This window comes from Sorex araneus, chromosome 6, assembly GCF_027595985.1.
Source record: "Sorex araneus isolate mSorAra2 chromosome 6, mSorAra2.pri, whole genome shotgun sequence".
Taxonomy (NCBI): domain Eukaryota; kingdom Metazoa; phylum Chordata; class Mammalia; order Eulipotyphla; family Soricidae; genus Sorex; species Sorex araneus.
The window spans coordinates 163,434,656-163,455,215 of record NC_073307.1 but is presented as its reverse complement, the minus strand read 5'-3'; the positions used below and the strand labels follow the sequence as shown (position 1 = coordinate 163,455,215).

Below are 20,560 nucleotides of genomic sequence, written 5' to 3'. Positions count from 1 at the left end.
GTAGTCTCATCCTCGCTCCTCGCTCGCTCAGGCCCCTCTCCGCGAAATGCTCCTACCGTGCCCTAGCCCCTCCCCCATGCTGTCACCGGGACCCTCTGCCTCGGATCTCCACCGGGGCGCCCCGCTGTCACCCGCTGCCCGCCCGCAGGAAGACACCCGGCCCGGGGCCGGGTTAGTCTCATGGGAACGGTTTGTCTCGAAAACAGGAACCCGGGCCAGGGGGCTGGGCGGGGCGCCCCTTCCCCACCGCAGTCCGCTTCCTGCCCCTCCCGGCTTCCTCTGCCCAACGCCAGGAGGGGCGGGGGGCAAAGGGGTGTCTGGGGTGTGTCGGGTGGGGGGAGGACACTCGGGCTCTCTGCCCCCTTCCGCGTCCTGCGCGGCCTGACCTTCGCGCGCCCACCCTCGGCGCGGCTCGTGGCGCAGCCCCCCGCCCGCGGGCTCCGGGGCGGCGCGGCAGGGGAGGGGTTAAGCTGCCGCAGGGACTCCGCGTGCGGGGCGTCCCCGGGGTGGGGGCGGCGGCGCCCGCGGTGCGGAGCGGGGCGCGGGGCGCGGGGCTGGAGGCGGGGCGGGGGCGGGGCGGGGGCGGGCGCGGGGCTGCGGCGCGGGGAGCGGGCGGGAGCCGCAGCCGCAGCGAGGCCGCCGGGCGGCGACGAGGTGGCGCGGGCCGGCCGGGTGCGGGCTCCGGCGCGCGGGTCCCGAGTGAGTGAGCAAGTGCGGGCGGGGCGCGGCGCGGGAGAGGCCGGTCTCTCGGGGGGCTCCCTCGGGGCATCGCGCGCGGGCCAGGGGCGGCCGGCGGGGGGAGGCGCGCGGGGCCTGCGGTTGGGGTCACGATGGGGGGCGCGTAAGGGGCTGAGACTTCAGGCCGAGGCGCCCTCGGAGAACCGCGGGAGGGGGCGGCAGTCACGGCGTCCCCCGGCTGTGCCCGGCCACGCCTCGGCTGCACCTTCTCCCGCGGGCCCCCCATTTGACAGATGAAACTATCGAGGCTCGGAGAGGTCAAATGACTCTCAAGGTCACATCGCGAGGAAGCGGCCGAGCGGGCTGGGGACGGCTGTGGGGGGCTCCCCGGGAAAGTCCGCGGGAGAAGCCCGCAGGGGCGCCCGGCCCCGCCCCCGCCCGGGGGAGCGCGCGGTGGGGCGCGGGGACCGTAGGCTCGTCCGGACCGCGGCTCAAGCGGGGCGGGATGGGCGTGTGTGTGCACTCACGGGGGTGTGTGCATGTATGGGAGAGCACATGCGTGTAGCGGCGCTGTCGTGCGTGTGTGCGATGTCAGCGCCCCGGTGGCCGCGGGACCCCAGGCTGGCCGCGTTCCCGGGAGCAGCAGGTTCGGGCGACGGCTTGGCCGCGTTCTGAGACCTGGGTACGGGTGCTGGGGTGGGGGGGTCCTTCGCGCAGGTGTGGGCGGGATGTGGGGACCATTGTGTGCGCCAGAGGATGTGAGGCTCGGGGTGTGTGGGGGGGGTGGGGTGAGGGTCTTGCGCTCCAGCGCGGGTCCCTGGTCTCAGAGGAGTGTCTGTCCCCACCTGCGGAGTCCGACCCCATTAAGTGGAGTTGCTGGAGGACTCAGACCCGTCCTCTCCATCCCCCGCGATGCTGACGCCCCCTTCTGGGCACCCTGCTCCGGCCGCCCTCGTGTGGCCCACCTAGCGCTGCGCTCACAGCGGGGCCGTCCTGGCGGACGCTGAGCCCAGGGGTCAGGGTCAGGCCTGGGCTGGGAAGGAAGACAGGCTCCTAGGACCAAGCCCTTCCACGGGGCCTGCACGGAGGAGGTGGCGTGGGAGCGCTGGGTTCTTAGCTCAGGATTCCCGCTGAGCCTCGCCGCCTCGGGCTCCCTCCTCACCGACGCAGGAATGTTCCTCTCTTCTCCAGCCTGTACCCCTGGGCAGGCCCCTGGGGGCCGCCTCAGCCCCGCCTCCGCTCCCCGGGAGCCCCGGAGGGGGTGATGCGGGCAGGACGCCTGGGTTCCTCCCCCTCCCATTTCAGGGAGAAATTCCTCCGAGGTCCCCTCAGGCTCTGGGTTCCCAAAATAACCCTGCGGGGGAAGGGAGGCTGTGGAGGGAGGGGAGCGGGAGGGGCGCAGCGCCGAGCGGCGGGGTGCTGCAGGTGCCTCTGGGGAGAGGACCTGGGGGGGGGGCTGGTGCATCAAGCAGCCGCCGGCGTTCTGGGTGGTCCCCATCCCCAGCGATCGTCTCAGCTCTCCTGCGACGCCAAGGGTGGGCCGGAAGCCTCCTGGCCGGTTCGTTTCCCAACTGGTGGGTTGCACCATCCCGGGCCGGACCGTTTAACCCGGGAGGGGCCTCGGCGGGCGACTCCGCCCCTGCCCAGCAGGGGGCGTGCCCGCCCCGCCCCGGTCCTGCCCGCGGGGCTGCCTGGGGCTGGCGCCTCCGCAGACTCCAGTTCTGCCTTTCCCGGGACAGAGGTCGGGTTCGAGCCCCACTGGGCCCAGCGCCGGCGGCTATGGCGGGCACCCTAGACCTGGACAAGGGCTGCACGGTGGAGGAGCTGCTTCGCGGCTGCATCGAAGCCTTCGGTGAGTGGAAGGGGGCACGACCCTCCCGAGCCCAGCCTGAACCTCCCAGGCCGGGTGACCCGGCTGCGCATCCTGCAGCCCCTTTAACGAAAGCCTCCGCCTCTCCCGGGGTCTGGGCGGGGGGTGTGTGTGGGGGGTGGTGCGTAGCTTCAGAAATGTTTCCCTTCCTTAGTTTGCCGGCGTCAGAGGGAGGGACAGGGTCCCTAGACACACGAAGAACATTATCTGTCTCCCCGGGGAATCCGGAGGAACTTGCTATCTCCGGCCTGGGAGCTGTTTCCGGCTGATGGGGGTGGGGGGGGCGCTTATCTGGTGAAGGGGTGCCCCTTCCCCCCCAAGCACTCAGGAAATGACCTCTGGATTCTTGACCCCCGGGAACCCAGGCTCCTTCCGCCCCAGCTGGTTCCCCTCCGGACGGACGATGCGCCCCGCTCAGACCCCTCCCGCCTCCACATCCCCGATCGTGCCTTACCCCCCATCTCCCTCCCACCTTTTCTTTCTTGTCAGCCTCCAGGTTTTCCCAAAGCAGGAAAGCAGGAGGTGGTGGGGCGGGGCAGGTGGGCTGGAGGGAGGGCGCAATACCTGGCGACCTGAAGGAGAGGGGGTGGGGACCACCTCTGCCTCGGGGCCAAGGGTCAACTCGCGTCTCTTTGACCCCTCGGAGGCAGATGACTCCGGGAAGGTGCGGGACCCGCAGCTGGTGCGCATGTTTCTCATGATGCACCCCTGGTACATCCCTTCCTCTCAGCTGGCGGCCAAGCTGCTGCACATATATCCTTTGCCGACCTCGCCCAGGACGCCGCTGCCGCCTCGGGTCGGGGACAGGGCTTTTCCCCTCGGAGCGAGCGGGCCCCCTGTGCGGCCCAGCCGTGGCCCCTGTCCCGGGAGGGACTCGGCACCACCCCTCTGCTGCCCCGCCCCCGCCCGTTCCCTAACCCCGGCGCGGCTCCCGTTCGCTCCCTTCTAGGACCTGTCTCTGCTCCCAGCCCAGGCCCCGCCTCTTGTCCCTCTCCAGGCCCGCAGTGCCTGCTCTCAGCTTGGAGCTCTCGAAGCTCACCCCCTCACCCTCACCCTCACCCCCATCCCCGCCCTCGGCCCCCGCGCCCCGGAGCCGGCCCCGCCCCGCCGAGGCCCCGCCCCCAGCGTGTTGCCTAGAAACCGGCCCCGCCCCCCGCCTGTCTGCCCGCGCGTTCGCGGTGGCATCCTGGTTTTTCCTTAACTCTCGGCACTTACCAGCAGTCGCGGAAGGACAACTCCAGTTCCCTGCAGGTGAAAACCTGCCACCTGGTCAGGTGAGTCCTCCCGAGGCTCTGGGCATCCTTCTGCCCCCTTCTCTCTGGCTTCAGACTGCTCGGAACAGGTTGCCAGGGGTTCGGATGGGCTCTGTGCCCGCGGGGGCGTTGCCCATGGGGGGTGGGAGCTGAGGAGTCAGATCTGAGATTCTTTCCGGCTCTTAGGGTGGGGGGTGGGCGGGGCGGGGAAGGGCTGCCTGGGCTGACTCTGTGTCCCCCCCCCCTTCCACCCCACCCCCAGGTACTGGATCTCAGCCTTCCCAGCCGAATTTGACTTGAACCCTGAGCTGGCTGAGCAGATCAAGGAGCTGAAGGCTCTGCTGGACCAGGAAGGGAACCGGCGACACAGCAGCCTCATCGACATCGAGAGCGTGTGCGTGGGGGGAGCTGGGGGGCTCCGGGAGGGCACCCCTCACCACCTGCGCTTAATAAATGTTTGTTGAACGGCATGAGTGAGGGTCAAGTCACTCTCCAGCTCACAAACCTTGGGGGCTGTCCGGGCCCTTCACTGACCTGGGCATTCACGCCTTTCTCATCGGCCTCCTTGGCCCCCTGCCTGCCCCCACGTGCTGCACTGAGGCCATCGCAGCGTTGCACCCCCATCCTGTGCCCTGCCCTTGGGAGCGTGCTGTGAGCTTCCAAGAACTGTACTCTTCCAGAGCGGCGTGCGTGGTGCCCCTGGGCCCAACTCTTAGCACCACCCCGTGTCCAAAGACCCGAGCTCTGCCTCCTTGCTGCGCTGTTTGGGTCTGGTTCCTTCTGTGCCCGTCCCTTAGTAGCCCAGAGTTCTCCAGGGCAGGACTGTGCCTTGCTGCCCCCCCTTGGCCCGAATCTGGTACCGGGTATCAGCTATACCTTCCACTCTTGGTATGTCGTGCATGACAAGGGTGTGGTAGTCGGCACTCTGGCTGCTCGCGCCCTGCTGTCCCCCACTGCCCCGGGGCTTCCTCTGGGGTAAGAGCCTTGGCCAGCTGCATCCTTGGGGCCTGTCTGTCCGTGTGGGGCCATGAGGGGCGGCAGCTGCAGCAGCGGGCTCACCACCCCCATGCCCCCCCCCAGTCCCACGTACAAGTGGAAGCGGCAGGTGACCCAGAGGAACCCCACGGAACAGAAAAAGCGCAAGATGTCCCTGCTGTTCGACCACCTGGAGGCCCTGGAGCTGGCGGAGCATCTCACTTACCTGGAATATCGCTCCTTCTGCAAGATCCTGGTGCGGCCGTGGGCTGGGGCGGGGGCTGGCCGACAGGCTGGAGGGCAATTTGGAGGGTGGCCAGTGGCTCTGGGGCAGGGGAGCCGCTGGCAGGGCTCTGAGCCCCCTGCCTGTCCGCCCCCCCCCGCCCCCAGTTCCAGGACTATCACAGCTTCGTGACCCATGGCTGTACCGTGGACAACCCAGTTCTGGAGCGCTTCATCTCCCTCTTCAACAGCGTCTCCCAGTGGGTGCAGCTCATGGTCCTCAGCAAGCCCACCGCCCCCCAGCGCGCCCTGGTCATCACCCACTTCGTCCATGTGGCAGAGGTGCCGGCCCCCCGCCCCAACTCTCGCCGTAACCCTCCCCCCCACACCCGGCCCCAGGCTGCAGCTCAGCTCCTGACTCCTGGCTCCCTCCTCCCTGTGTGTCCCCAGAAACTGCTACAGCTGCAGAATTTCAACACGCTGATGGCAGTGGTCGGGGGCCTGAGTCACAGCTCCATCTCCCGCCTCAAGGAAACGCACAGCCACGTCAGCCCCGAGACCGTGAAGGTGACTGCAGCCTCGTCAGGCCCTGGGATCTGGCCACCCCGAGCACCCCTGCTCTACCCCATGGGCCGGGTGGTGGCCGGCACCCTCATCTTTTTTATTTATTTATTTTTTTGCTTTTTGGGTTAGACCCAGTGATACTCCGGGGTTACTCCTGGCTCTGGACTCAGGAATTACTCCTGGCAGTGGTTGGGGGACCATATGGGATGCCAGGGATTGTACCCAGGTTGGCCGTGTGCAAGGCAAACGCCCTACCCGCTACACTGGCACTGCAGCCCCAACCCTGGTCTTCTTTTAGCAGCTCAGGGCCCAGAGAAGTCAGATGCGTCTCTTAGGTTGTACAGTGAACCTGGTTAAGTGGGGATTACCCGCCCAGCTGGACCCCAAAACTGGAGTTTTCACCTTCATTTATAATCTTTTAAGCGCTCAGAGAGAGAGAGAGAGAGAGAGGGAGGGAGAGAGGGAGGGGGGAGGGACAGAGGGAGGGATGTCTAACTTTGTGCAGTTCAGGACAGAAGAGAGAATGCAGAGATTAAGGCACTTGCCTTGTATGCAACTGACTCTGTTTCAATTTCCGGCACCACATAGGGTCCCCTGAGCACTGCCAGGAGTGACCCTGAGCACAGAGCCAGGAGTCAGCCTTGAGCACCACCAGGTGTGAGCAAAAAAAAAACCCCAAACACAGCTAATCAAACCTGTGTATAATTCCAAAGAAGTTTATAGAGGAGACACTTGCGTGGCCACCACTCTGTCCAAGAAATAGACAGCCCAGGCGTTCCCATGGCAGCCAGGTCACCACGCTCTTCACACACGACCCGGCCTTGCCTGCCTGCCCACCTACCTCTTGGGGACTCCCAGCAGTGTGCGGGCTCTTTGTTGCTGGCTTTGAAATAGAATCTCCGGCCCATATGAATTCCTCCCTGCCTTCCGCATATTTCTTTTTGCTCCCATATGCTAGTTTCCTATCATAAAGCCCCCCAGTTTTGGTACTAGCCTTAATGGAATATCTGAACGCACTCTGTCCTATGATCAAAGACACAGCTAAGACTCTTCCAGCTCAGAATGTCCTGTGCAGTTTCCTCTCCCATGAAACCTGAGCAGTAAACCGTGTCCACGCCTGGGGCAGCGGTGGGGGGCATTTGGCCGCTACAGGAGAGTTCGCCAGAACATGTGACCTAGGAACTCTGAGCCTCAGGGCCAAAGGGAGTCAGTGTTGAGTGACAGCCCGGAAAAATGTTGGAAGCCTCCCACGAGTCCAGGGTGGAGATGGTGGGCTCCGGGCTGTGGGTGAGATGGTGTCCCTTGTCCCCAGCTCTGGGAAGGCCTGACGGAATTGGTGACCGCCACGGGCAACTACGGCAACTACCGGCGCCGGCTGGCGGCCTGTGTGGGCTTCCGCTTTCCCATCCTGGGCGTGCACCTTAAGGACCTGGTGGCCCTGCAGCTGGCCCTGCCAGACTGGCTCGACCCCGCGCGCACCCGGCTCAACGGGGCCAAGATGAAGCAGCTTTTCAGCATCCTGGAGGAGCTGGCCATGGTGACCAGCCTGCGCCCCCCTGTGCAGGCCAACCCGGACCTGCTGAGTCTGCTCACGGTGAGACACAGCGGGGCCAGGACTCTTCCGGTACTGACCCGAGCCCCGGGCCCATCTGGAGGCCCTGAACTGGTTTTTTTGGGGGGATGCCACGCCCTGGATTTCGGGGGGTGGGGGGCAGTAGCAGTAGTTTCTCCATGGGCCCCTGAGCACTGAGGTGCTGGCCTCGGCCAGGTCTGGAGGTCTGGGTGGGAGCAGGTCCCCGTCTGGGTCAGATGGAGATCAGGGCTGGTCTCTGAGTGGAACCTGGGGGCTCGGGTGGGCTCGGGTGAAGGGTTGGCTTCTTCACTGGGTTCTGGGCCGAGATCGTGGGTGGGAGGTTGGGGTTGACTTGGGTTCTGCGCTGTGTGCCTGGCCGGCACCGGAAGTTGAGCTTCATGCTGCCGCACTGGGCATGTCTCGAGCTTGGGCCAAGGGTTCCAGGAGCTTGGGGAGAAGGGGCTGACCCACTCCTTTTTCTTTTCTTTTCTTTTTTTTTTTTTTTTTGCTTTTTGGGTCACACCTGGCGATGCACAAGGGTTACTCCTGGCTCTGCACTCAGGAATTACTCCTGGCGGTGCTCAGGGGACCATATGGGATGCTGGGAATCGAATCTGGATCGGCTGCGTGCAAGGCAAACGCCTTACCCGCTGTGCTATTGCTCCAGCCCCTCCTTTTTCTTTTGGGGTCACACCCGGTGATGCTCAGGCATTACCCCTGGCTCTGCACTATCGCTCTGGCCCCCGGGTGACCCGCTCTCTGTGTCCCAGGTGTCTCTGGATCAGTACCAGACGGAGGATGAGCTCTACCAGCTGTCTCTGCAGAGGGAGCCCCGCTCCAAGTCCTCGGTGAGGGGACCCCCCTGCCCCCGCCGGAGCCACCCCGGATGTGGGAGGGCCCCTTCCCGCCTCAGGCTCTGGTCTGGTCTCTCTCCGCACTGGCCCTGGTTCAGGTCTGACCATTCCCACAGCCAACCAGTCCCACGAGCTGCACCCCCCCTCCGCGCCCCCCCGTACTGGAGGAGTGGACCTCGGCGGCCAAGCCCAAGCTGGACCAGGCGGTGATGGTGGAGCACATCGAGAAGATGGTGGAGGTGAGGGAAGCTGGGGGCTGAGGCCATGCTCACGGTGGTCACTCGAGACCGTTCTGCCTGAGCACTGCCTGGGGAGCCCCTGCAAGTGCCCCTGCCAGGACCAGCACTCAGTTGCCAAAGGCAGGGGTGGGGGGGCATCTGGAAGAGGTCGCAGGTGGGAGGGGGGGACAGCCACCACACCCAGGACACCTGTCCGAAGCAAGGGTTGGGGGTGTGGGCAAGCTGGCGCTGAGCCCCTCATCCCCCTTCTCTGTGCCCCCGCCCCCCGCCGTGCCCTCTAGTCTGTGTTCCGGAACTTTGACGTCGACGGAGACGGCCACATCTCCCAGGAAGAGTTCCAGATCATCCGTGGGAACTTCCCTTACCTCAGCGCCTTTGGGGACCTCGACCAGAACCAGTGAGAAAGAAAGGGGGGCAGGGGCGCGGGCGAGCAGGCTCACTTCCCATCTCATGCTGGCTGCGGCTGGGGTTCCTTCGCGGTCCCAGAGGTCACCGAATCACATGGTCGTGGCAGAGGAAGCCACCGATGTGGGGAGGGGCCCTCAGATTTGGAGGGTAAGCTGCCAGCTGCAGGGTTACGACACTACTCGGACCAGTTATGGGTGTCGGGGGGGAGGGGGGAGCTTCACCTGACCCTTGCAGAGATAGGGCCTGGGGGGTCCTGTTGCAACCTCAATGGATGCCCTGTTATTTGTGGCATTCACAGCTGGCAAAAAGTGTGGGCAAGAGGAACCCCTGGCCTGCGTTTTAATGAAGAGATAAGAAAGGCTGTAATTAGCAGCACCCACTTGCTTATCAAGAATTCGCAGGCTGACAAAGGGGATGAACAGCTGGGTGTCTGAAGTACGTTAAATGTGGCCCCGCAGCCACAGCCACACTATGGCAGCGTGTGGAGCAGACAAAACCCCCGTCGAAATTTACAGTCCAGGAGGTGGAGAGATAGTACAGTGGGTAGGGGACTTGCCGGGCCTGCAGCAGACTCAGGTTTGATCCCTGAGCGTTACCAGGAGTGACCCCTGAATACAGAAGCAGGAGTAAGCTAGAGAGATATTACAGCAGGTAGGGCGATTGGCTTGCATGCAGCTGACCTGGGTTCGATCCCTGGCATTCCATATGGTCCCAAGAGCCCGCCAGGAGTGATTCCTGAAGCACAGAGCCCAACAACCAGAAAACAATAAAGCAAGTGAACAGAACAAGAAGTAAGCCCTGAGCATCACAGGATAAGACCCAAAAACAAAAACCAAAATTTTGGGGGGGCTGGAGTGATAGCACAGCGGATAGGGCATTTGCCTTGCACACGGCTGACCCAGGTTTGATTCCCAGCATCCCATATGGTCCCCTGAACACCGCCAAGAGTAATTCCTTAGTGCATGAGCCAGGAGTAACCCCTGGGCATTGCCGGGTGTGACCCAAAAAAGCAAAAAAAAAAAAAAAATGATGGGGGGAGGCTCCAGCTCCAGCCCTCTTGGGGTTCAGGGTTCAGCGTGGTCGGGACAGTGCATTGCTGGGTGTGACCCAAAAAGAAAAAAAAATATCAAAATTTATTGTCCATCCTATCTTTTCATGTGGTCCATATTTCAAAAATCTGTGAGTTCCCTTATCTATATTGGAATGATTAGTGATTAAAAAAATAAAATCCAGGGGCTGGAGAGATAGCACAGCGGGTAGGTTTGCCTTGCACGCGGCCGACCCGGGTTCAAATCCCAGCATCCCATATGGTCCCCTGAGCATGGCCAGGGATAATTACTGAGTGCAGAGCCAGGAGTAACCCCTGTGCATCGCCAGGTGTGACCCAAAAAGCAAAAAAAAAAAAATAAATAAAATCCAGGCAGGAGTGATAGTACAGTGAGGAGGGCATTTGCCCTTGCACTCAGCAGACCTGGGTTCAATTCCCAATATCCCGTAGGGTCCCCCAGCACCGCCAGGAGTAACTTCTGAGTGCAGAGCCAGGAGTAAGCCCCTGAGAATCTCTGGGTGTGACCCAAAAAGCCATAAATAAATAAATAAATACAATCCAGGGGCCAGAGAGATGATACAGCAGGTAAGGCACTTGCCTTACAGGCAGCTGGCCTAGGTTAGATCCATAGCATTGACTGTGGTCTCCAGAGCCCGTGAGCACAGAGCCAGGAGTAAGCCCTGAGCACCTCCAAGGGTGATCCCCAAGCACAGCGGCGTGTGGCCCAAAGACCAAAAGAGAAAGAAAGAGGGCTGGAGTGATAGCACAGCGGGTAGGGCGTTTGCCTTGCACGCTGCCGACCCGGGTTTGATTCCCAGCATCCCATATGGTCCCCTGAGCACCGCCAGGAGTAATTCCTGAGTCCAGAGCCAGGAGTAACTCCTGTGCATTGCCGGGTGTGACCCAAAAGGAAAAAAAAAAGAAAAACCAAACAAATGGAAGGAAGGAAGGAAGGAAGGAAGGAAGGAAGGAAGGAAGAGAGAGAGAGAGAGAGAGAGAGAAAGAAAGAAAGAAAGAAAGAAAGAAAGAAAGAAAGAAAGAAAGAAAGAAAGAAAGAAAGAAAGAAAGAAAGAAAGAAAGAAAGAAAGAAAGAAAGAAAGAAAGAGGGGGCTGGAGCGATAGCACAGCGGGTAGGGCGTTTGCCTTGCACGCGGCCGACCCGGGTTCAAATCCCAGCATCCCATATGGTCCCCTGAGCACGGCCAGGGGTAATTCCTGAGTGCAGAGCCAGGAGTAACCCCTGTGCATCGCCAGGTGTGACCCAAAAAGCAAAAAAAAAAAAAAAAAAAAAAAAAAAAAAAAAAAAAAAAAAAAAAAAAAAAGAAAGAAAGAAAGAAAGAAAGAGGGGCTGGAGAGATAGCACAGCGGGTAGGGCGTTTGCCTTGCACGAGGCCGACCCGGGTTCAAATCCCAGCATCCCATATGGTCCCCTGAGCACCGCCAGGAGTAATTCCTGAGTCCAGAGCCAGGAGTAACTCCTGTGCATTGCCGGGTGTGACCCAAAAGGAAAAAAAAAAGAAAAACCAAACAAATGGAAGGAAGGAAGGAAGGAAGGAAGGAAGGAAGGAAGGAAGGAAGGAAGAGAGAGAGAGAGAGAGAGAGAGAAAGAAAGAAAGAAAGAAAGAAAGAAAGAAAGAAAGAAAGAAAGAAAGAAAGAAAGAAAGAAAGAAAGAAAGAAAAAGAAAGAAAGAAAGAAAGAAAGAAAGAAAGAAAGAGGGGCTGGAGAGATAGCACAGCGGGTAGGGCGTTTGCCTTGCACGAGGCCGACCCGGGTTCAAATCCCAGCATCCCATATGGTCCCCTGAGCACAGCCAGGGGTAATTCCTGAGTGCAGAGCCAGGAGCAACCCCTGTGCATTGCCAGGTGTGACCCAAAAAGAAAAAAAAAAAAAGAAAGAAAGAAAGAAAGGAAGAAAGAAAGAAAGAAAGAAAGAAAGAAATGAAAATCCAGATAAAGAAGTGGGTCTCCAGTGAGCCTTGAAGGGTCAGAGAGGAAGCTAGTCTCCCTCCTCCGGGTCCAGGGTTTGCTTTGGAGACGCTGATCCTTGTGGTCCTTTTTCCAGGCAGGAGAAACTGCCATGAACTTGGTCTGTTTCATGGCCTGTCCTTGAGACCCCAGGATTGCAGCATCTCTAACTCTAGCTCTAGCCACTGTTCTGGCAGCTTCACTTCTCTTCCCTGAGGGAGATGGGACCGATTCCCAGATAGTCTCCTCCGAGATGGGGATGAAGTTTCCCCAGCCCCACTTTCAGGGTGCGTGTTGCTCCCCGAGACAGACAGGCCCTAGCTTCAGGTGGAGGTCTCAGTCCTGACCCCGCCACCTCCCGCACGCCCCAGGCTTGACCCAGTACCTGACTTGTCTAGAGGAAGGGCCACGGGCCGTGGAGTGGCAGAGTGGCACTTGGTACCGTGCACAGCCTCTTTGTTCCCAGAACTTGGGGATTCTGTTTCTTTTCATTTTGTTTTTTCTAGGGGGCCCACACCCATAGTTGCTCAGGGCTCAATCCCAGCTCTGCACTCAGAGATCACTCCTGGAAGGGCTTGGGGCCCATCTGGGGTGACTGGGGATCGAACCCCAGGTTGGCGTGTGCAAGGCAAGAGCCCTACCCACTGTGCTATCGTTCCTGCCCCATGGGTCCTATTTCTGGAAAACTTATCTCTGTATTTACATTTTTAATTTTCATCTTTTGTTTTGGGGGGTCCCACCTGTCAGTGGTCAGGGGAAATTCCCAGCATGGGTCTAAGGGATGGGGAGAGAGCCTGGGGCTCCAGCCTCGGAGCCACTTCCCCAGGCCTCACCTCCGCACTGAGAGCTTTGTGGCTGGAACGTGGCTCAGTGGTCAAGTGCCTTTTTGAGACCCTGAGTCTGATCGCCAAAAAAAGACAAGAAGCTTTTGATCTGTGTAAACTATTCATTAGGCATTTGTAGCAAATAAGTGTTTCAGATATTTTAAAAAGTGTCTTAAAATGCTATCATTATTAATGTTTTGGTGGAACTGTCTAGCTTACAAAATCCGTTTTTTTTTTTTTTTTTTTTGCTTTGGCATTCGTTTCTCTCTTACCCCTTTGTCATGAAGGCTCTCACTGTCAATTTCTGTAGTACTACTTCATTCTTTCATTTGTTTTTGTCGTGGCATGCGGGTTGATGGGGTCACAGTGATGGATGGGATCCCAATTCAGTGATGCGGGCCCACGCTGGGGATGGCACCCAGGGCCTCACTCATGCGAGGCACGTGCTCCACTATTGAACCACATCTATGGTACCCAGAACTCAACTTCGTTGTAAAGAACAGCTGCCCATCATTTCCTCCTCATTCTCCCGCTGACGGACACGAAGACTTTGCAATCATTCACTATTCACATACACCAGGCCGCCACCATCTTCTCTCCTGATGCGCCCAGGCCACTATTTCTGGAGGAGAAAATTCCTAGAAGTGGGATAATTGGATCAAAAGATATGCACATTCTAAATTAGGAGAGAGACCGCCAAAGTGACCTCCGGCAAGGCTGTGCCAGCCTGCACCCCCGTCCGCAGTGTACCAGTGCCCGCTTCCTGGCGTCGCTGCCAACAGTGGATGCTATAATAAGCTTTACAATTTTGCCAGGCTAATTGGCTCAGGGCGTCTTGGTTAAATTCACATTCCTTTAATACTAGAGGGGGTAGAAGATCGTTTCTTCCGTTTATTGGCCACTTACATTTCTTCTGTTGATTGCCTGTTTGCATTTGCTTGTTTGCATTTGTTTTCCATTATTCCACCGGGTTTGTTGGTCTTTTTCCTCATTGATTTTTGAGAATCACTGTTAATGGATATTAACCCTTTGCTGTCTAAGGTGTTTGCAAATATTTCTTCGCAGTCTGTCATCTATGTTGTCTTTTTTTTTTCATATAAAATGTGCAAAAAAAAAAAAATGTCAGTCTTCTCTTTTATGGCCTCTTGGTTTGTGTAGTCCGCCTTCTTGATGCCCTGTCCCTCGCTTTGGCCATTGGCCCAGCCACCTCAGTGCACTCAACTTGTGGTGTTCGGATTTTCATCGGGGATGAGGAATGAGGTCTAGGTTTAACATGCTTCTCTCTAAGTGGCCAGTTGTCTCAGATGTCCCATTGACCGGAAGGATCACCCAAGCATATTGTGGATTCCCCAAACAAACAGTGGGAATCTCCAAGAAGGGCCACCCCACAGGCAGAACTCGAGGTGGCTGGGCCTGGTTATCGCCCAGACCCCGTTGTCAGTATTTCATGGGCTTATCTCACTGAGTCCTCCAAATCCCTGAGATGGAGAAACTCCCATTTTCCCAGTGAGAAGAGGAAAGGGAGGTGCAGGCAAATTAGCGTTCACGTGCCAGGAAGCGGTAGAGGGGACTCGGAAGGAAATCTGTCTGTCTCCGAAGCGCATGCGCACTCTTTCTCCAAAATATGCTAAATAGTGGGGAGGAAAGCTTCTTGGGGAAGCCTGGGGTTCAGGATGCAGCAGTGGGACCCCACGGCACCCCCATCCCCTTGCTTGGGTTCAGGACTTAGAAGCTTAGTGACTTCTCCAGGCTCCCCACTGGTGCTCCACAGACCTCTTTTTGGTTTGGGGGGCCACACTTGGTAATGCTCAGGGATTGCTCAGGGTTGTGCTCAGAAAACTGTGGTGCTAAGGATCAGACCTGGGGTCGTAGCCAGAGCGAGGGTACAGCAGCCTTGCATATGGTCAAGCTTGGTTCGATCCTCAGCACCCCATGTGGTTCACGGCTAGAGTGATCCCTGAGGGCAGAGCTAGGAGTCAGCCCTAAGCGCCTTCTACAAGTGTTTGGGTTGTGGCCTTAAATAACCCCCCACCTCAAAAATAAAATTAAGCATTAAAACAAAATCCACTGAAAACCCTGGGCTCCCCTCATACTAACCATGCGCTCTAGTTCCCGGATCCCACTAAGCAAGGGAGGCTGATCCATGGGAAAGAAGTAGACCTGGATTGTGAATCTCATTGGGGGGGGGGGGGGTCGGAGAGGATAGGGAACGCAGGGCCTCTATCCCTCTATCCCAAGCCACACCCCTCGTTAGTGTCAGGTGCATCTGCCCGACCCCACGGCTCTTTCCCTGCGACCCCACAGCTCTTTCCCTGCGTCAGGCAGGTGTCGCAAATCCGGGGGTTTGAAGCATCCCTTTTATCTCCCACCGTGCAGTGGGTGAGGGGGTGAGCGGTCAGCAGCTCAGGCACTACCCTTCCCGGGACAGGGATGGTTGCATCAGCAGGGAGGAGATGATCTCCTACTTCCTGCGCTCCAGCTCCGTGCTGGGTGGCCGCATGGGCTTCGTGCACAACTTCCACGAGAGCACCTCCTTGCGCCCGGTCGCCTGCCGCCACTGCAAGGCCTTGGTGAGCCCCCTGCAGGCCCCGCCTCGCGGCCCGATCTCAGTCCCCGATTCGGCACGCCCCACCCCCGCCTCCGCCCCCACCCTACCCCCACCCGCTCGGCACGCCCTGCCCCCGGCTCTGCACATTCCGCCCCGGGCTCTACACGCCCCGCCCCCGGCTTGACACGCCCCGCCCCCGTCCCGACACGCCCCGCCCCCGGCTCGGCACGCCCCGCCCTGCCCCGCCCTGCCCCGCCCCTGGAGCGCCAGGCAAGCAGGAATTTACCTACCCACAGAGGGTCCCTCCCAGGCTCTGGCCCTGATATCGTCAGCACGCCCCCCTCTGTTTCAGATCCTGGGCATCTACAAGCAGGGCCTCAAGTGCCGAGGTGAGCGGGAAGGGACGGGCTGCAAAGCGGGTGGACCCTTCTCTCGGGTTCTGGGCGGCGAGACTTGTGTTGGTGGGGCACTGGGCACCAAGCGAGGTGCCCCGGGATTCCGGAGAGCAGCCCCTCCGCCTGCAGCTGGGAGCTTTTGTTCTGGCTGGGCAGCTCCCAGGACTGAAGTTTAGGACAGGAAATAGACAGGGCAGAGGCCTTGTTTTGGTGGGGTGCTTGCTTAGGAGCAAAGGATGGGGAGGACGCGGAGCTGAGAGCAGGGGAGGACGCGGAGCTGAGAGCAGGGGAGGACGCGGAGCTGAGAGCAGGGGAGGGGCTGTTGTCACCAGTGGCCCTGTCTGTGCCCCCTGCTCTCCTAGCCTGTGGTGTGACCTGCCATAAGCAGTGCAAGGATCAGCTGGCGGTGGAGTGCCGGCGGCGCGCCCAGAGCGTGAGTCTGGAGGGCTCGGCGCCCTCTCCATCCCCCACACACTCGCACCATCGCACCTTCAGTTTCTCCCTGCCCCGTCCAGGCCGGCGAGGCTCCAGGCCTCCAGGTAAGAGGGGCGTCTTGTCTGCGCTGACCTGTGGGGGGACAGAGGGTGGACCCGGGTCTCCCTGAAGGGAGAGTTAATAAGATTCTTAATTGCTTACATCCTAATTTGAAATCACACCCTCATGCTCAGGGGTTGTTTTTCTGGCTGCACTTGGCAGTTGTTCTGGTGGTGTTCATGAGGACCGTGAGGGCTCAGAACCCCCGGGCCCCCCACAAACAAAAGCCTGTGCTTCAGCCCTCTGAGCCATCTCATCGACCTTAATAGCTCTTATTTTGGGGGTGTGACGAAGAGTTGGACAGGTAATGGTGCCCGAAGGTGGTCAGGGAGCCCTTGATCTGAGGCTGATGAAAAAGTCTCATGTAGACCAAGAAGAGCTGGAACGATAGTACAGAGGGGAGGGTGCTTCCCTAGCTCAGTCCTGACCTCAGTCCTAATCCTGGCATCCCTTATGGTTCCCTGAGCACTGCCAGGAGTAATATCTGAGTGCAGATCCAAGAGTAACACTGAGCATAGCCAGGTGTGACCCTCCCCGCAAAAAGCATAGACCAAGCAGAGGGTAGGCTGGGGAGGGGGCTTGAGTGGACAGAGCACCTGCCTGGGCTAAGAGTAAGAGCCTAAGAGACAGGCCGGAGAGGAGCTTGCTTTGCCTGGATGGGATCCCCTGCATCACATGTGGTCCTCCCAGCACCGCCAGACATGTGCTCCCTGCAGAGCCCGGAGCGGCCCCCAGAGCATAGTCACTTGTGGTCCCAATCAACTCCTATCTCCAAAAAAAGTAAAATTGGTTTCCAGACTCCAGCCTCACTCTGATTTTGATTGGAGGGGGTTGACATGGTTTAGAGAGGAAGCAATGAAGTGTCACTTGCCTACATGTCCTTGTTTGGCTGCCCTGGAGGCTGTTGTGAGGAAAATCTCTGGTTCCCCTAATCTCCTCTCTGTCCCCTTGGGGGCTCTCGGGTGGTGTGAGGTCAGTTTGCTCATGGCTGATAAGACTCTGAAGAGCTCTGTGAAGGCGGGGCTAAGGCATGGGCCACGGCCCCTGGGAAAGGCAGACGTCTGCAGGAAGCGCCGAGAGAAAGTCCCGGGTTTGCAGCCTACCCAGTGCTGGGGGCTGCGAGGTGGGGTGCTCACGCAGTTGACATTTCAGCAAGCGACACTCATGAGTCCTTGGCAGCACACAGGCTCCAGCCAAGGGAACGCTTCCCCTGAGAACCTCACAAAACGAGCCGTTCCTCCATTCCTGAACGGATCCTTTTTTTTTTTTTTTTTTTGCTTTGCTTTTGGGGTCACACCCGGCAATGCTCAGGGGTTACTCCTGGCTCTGTACTCAGGAATTACTCCTGGCAGTGCTTGAGGGGCCATATGGGATGCCAGGAATTGAACTCGGGGCTGGCCGCGTGCAAGGCAAACGCCCTACCCATTGTGCTATTGCTCCAGCCCTGAACTGATCTTTGGAGGAAGTGACTGTTTCTGGGAGGGGGCCAAGGAGGGCTGCTCTGGGCCCAGGGAGCCAGGGTTTGATCCCGCCACCTGCCTCTTGCAGAGATCCGGGAGGAGGAGGTGCAGGCAGTGGAAGACGGAGTGTTCGACATCCATTTGTAACCCATGGTGAGCCTGTGCTGGCGGCTGGAGGCGTGGGGGTGGGGGTGTGGCCAAGGGTCCCAGGCCAGGCGGACGCCTGCTTTGGGGTAGGGGGGTGGCTGTCCTTATCACCTTTCTGTTTTTTTTCTCCCAGCTGTGACTGGATCCAGCACTCAGCGTTGGAGGAAGGACTGGGTGGCCCCTGAGCAGGGAGCTGGGGGCTGGGGGGTGGGGGGTGAGGGGGGCATGCGGCGGACGGCAGGGCCAGGGCTGGTGTCCCTAAGGTTGTACAGACTCCTGTGAATATTTGTATTTTCCAGATGGAATAAAAAGGCCCTTGTCACTAACCTGGACCCTCGGAGCCTGAAATGCTCGCGGGGGCTTGGGGGTGGGGTGCTAATCGAAGGGGTAGGAGTTGGGGGTCGTGAACTCGGTAGTCAGAGAATCTCGTAGGTCTGGGATTTGGCAAGTGGGGGATCCTGGGGGAATGGAGCCTTTAAACCTAAAAGTCGGGAAGCAGAAGAATCTGAAGTGGGTGGAGGGAGAAGAATCTGGAATCTTATGGATGGGGCCAGAGATAGTGTTGGGTTAAGGCACTTGCTTTGGGGCTAGAGCAATAGCACAGCGGGTAGGGCGTTTGCATGTGGCCAACCCAGGTTCGATTCCCAGCAGCCCATCTGGTCCCCTGAGCACCGCCAGGGATAATTCCTGAGTACAGAGCCAGGAGTAACCCCTGAGCATCACCGGGTGTGACCTAATAAAAAGCGTTGTTCTATCCCCAGCACACCCTGAGCCCTGCCAGGAGTGATCCCTGAGCACAGAACCAAAAGTCAGCCCAGAGTGCCGCAGGATGTGTCCCCCACTCCCCCCACTCCCCCCCCCCAAAAAGTCTTGGGGAATTCAGAATCTTGAGGGTCTATAACCTAATGTGGCTGCATCTGTGTCCCGACCCCCGCGCTCACGGCTGAGCGGTCTCCTAGCCCGGCTGGAGTTCTAGCAATTGGGAGCCCCGCTCCGCTCACCCCAGCCCCAGAGGCCTGGGAGGGCAGCTGCGGGGAGCGGGGGAGGAAGGGACCAGCAGCAGGGCAGCCGGAAGGACGGTGACCGCCCGGGGAAATGCTTATTGATCTTGCCTCGGCTCCGGAGGTCTACCCCACCCCATCATCCTGAGTGGGCCACATGCGGGTGTGTGTGTGTGTGTGTATGTGTGTGTGTGTGTTTGCATGCATTGGCACTGCCTCCTGAGTATGCTATGTGTGTGTGTGTGTGTGTGGGCCGGGGGATGTCCTGCTGTCTGAGGGACCCTAAGGCAGTCTCTAAGGCTGGCCAGAGTAAAGGTGGGCTGAGCTCTTATGAAGGGGGCCCATAGAGCAATAGTACAAGGGGTAAGGCACTTGCCTTGTGCACAGCGGACCTGGGTTCAATCCCCAGCCTCCTGTATGGTCCTCTGAGCACTGTCCTGAGTGCAGAGGGCCAGGAGTAACCCCTGAATATCACTGGGTGTGGTCCCCCTACCAAAAATAAGTAAATAGATGTGAAGGCCTTTGAAAGGGTCTGAAGCTGGAGCGTGGGGTCGGGAGACTCCAGGTAGCAGTTCTGACCTTCGAGCAGGACCCCGGGGTGCAGGCTGAAGCATCCCAACCCTTTCCGCAAGGCGTGTCAGGGGCGTCATCTGCAGACCTGGCCTGGCCTCGGCCCCTCCCTCAGGGTTCTCGGGGCCCCTGCCTGACTCTCCCCCTGTGGGACCCCTTGTCCCCCTGGCCGGCTACTTTTTGTCCAAGGGTCCCTCCTCCTTCCACCCTCTTCCCAGCTGCAGGCCCCCACCCCTGTCCCCCACCCCGCCCCCTCTGGAGGCTGTAATATCCGTTTCACGATTTGGGGGCTGAGTTGCTATAACAACAGACGGCGATTGTGTTGTGAAGAGCAGCGCGCCCGGCTCCTCTCCCGCCTCCCGCGCTGCCTCCTTCCTCCCCGCAGCCCGGGCTGCTCCGCGTGTGTCTCTGCGTGTGCCCAGCCCGCCTGCCGGAGCGTGACACGGGGCCATTTGCACGTGCCCGTGTGAGTGTGGCAGGCGTGCGCGTGCCCGGACACACAAGCTGTTTTTTGGTGGCACCTCGTCCTCCAGCACTGCCCGGGAGAGGGGCCCCCTCAGGGCTGTCTGGAGGGGGGCTGTCGTCACAGAAGGGGGACCCCAACTCCGTGGGGTGGTCTGTCCTTGGCCCTGGGGGGGATGGCGGGGGCAGGGCGGCAGAGGTCAGGTGACCTTTCCTGCCCTTGATGAGCAGAGGGGGCCCAGCAGGGGGGCAGGAGCGGGCACATGTGCTCCCCGCCTGTCAGGGTCTGGGAGACCCTCTTTGAGAGTCACTGCACGCGTGTGTGTCCATCTACGCCGGGGGCGTGGACAGAGAAGTCAGTGTGTGTGGTCTTTGTCTGCGTCTGTGTGTGCCTTTGTGTCTCTGTGTGTCTGTGCTGTTTGCGCTTTGCCTGTGGGTGGTGTGTGTGTCTCTGTGCAATGTATGTGTGTGTCCATGAGGTGTGTCTGCATGGTGTGTCTGTGTAGTGTGTTGCGTCTGTGTGTGTCTGTGTTAGTTTGTGTGGGTCTGTGTCCATGGTGTTGTGTCTCTGTGTGGTGCATATGTATGGTGTGTGTCTTTCCATGGTGTGGTGTCTTTGTGGTGTGTGTGTCTGTTTGGTGTGGTGTGTGTGTCTCTGCGTCCACGGTGCGGTATCTCTGTGTGGTTGGTCTGTGTGGGTGTGTTGTATTGTGCATCTGTGTCCATGGTGTGTTGTCTCTGTGTGGAGTGTCTGTTTTGTGTTGTGGTGTGCATCTGTGTGTGTCCATGGTAGGGTGTCTCTGTGGTGTGTGTGTGTGTGTGTGTGTGGTGTGTGTCTTTGTGTATCTGTGGTTTGGTGTCTTGTGTGTGTCTCTGGTGTGCATCTCTGTGTGTCTGTGTCTGAGGTGTGGTATCTCTGTGTGGTGTGTCTGTGTGCCTCTGTGTCTGAGGTGTGGTGTTTCTGTGGTGT

The 20,560-nt window shown here is 59.4% G+C and overlaps 1 protein-coding gene across 5 annotated transcripts; it reads left to right on the top strand.

Annotated features, from left to right (window-relative positions):
• Positions 1-588: 588 nt before the first annotated feature.
• Positions 589-17,764, top strand: RASGRP2 (RAS guanyl releasing protein 2). Of its 5 annotated transcripts, none has more exons than XM_055142675.1 (17): positions 589-699; positions 2,418-2,530; positions 3,199-3,301; positions 3,760-3,822; positions 4,064-4,195; positions 4,882-5,032; positions 5,167-5,340; positions 5,449-5,565; positions 6,875-7,156; positions 7,906-7,983; positions 8,106-8,228; positions 8,510-8,625; positions 14,902-15,043; positions 15,374-15,410; positions 15,779-15,955; positions 17,499-17,563; positions 17,691-17,764. In XM_055142675.1, exons 2-16 carry the CDS (start codon positions 2,458-2,460, stop codon positions 17,555-17,557), a joined length of 1,827 nt encoding a protein of 608 aa, XP_054998650.1. In that variant the 5' UTR covers positions 589-699; positions 2,418-2,457; the 3' UTR covers positions 17,558-17,563; positions 17,691-17,764. The 5 variants fall into 5 exon arrangements, with proteins under 5 accessions (XP_054998650.1, XP_054998649.1, XP_054998653.1 ...); XM_055142674.1 differs by lacking the exon at positions 589-699 and adding an exon at positions 826-1,360; XM_055142678.1 differs by lacking the exon at positions 589-699 and adding an exon at positions 2,104-2,236.
• Positions 17,765-20,560: the final 2,796 nt, after the last annotated feature.

Bases quoted from the DNA above. Each gene is read 5' to 3' on its own strand.
- RASGRP2 (XM_055142674.1), top strand. From the start codon at position 1,218: ATGTATGGGAGAGCACATGCGTGTAGCGGCGCTGTCGTGCGTGTGTGC. The intron at 1,361-2,417 runs GTACGGGTGCTG...TTCCCGGGACAG, and splicing joins GGCCGCGTTCTGAGACCTGG to AGGTCGGGTTCGAGCCCCAC. The intron at 15,411-15,778 runs GTGAGCGGGAAG...CTGCTCTCCTAG, and splicing joins GCAGGGCCTCAAGTGCCGAG to CCTGTGGTGTGACCTGCCAT.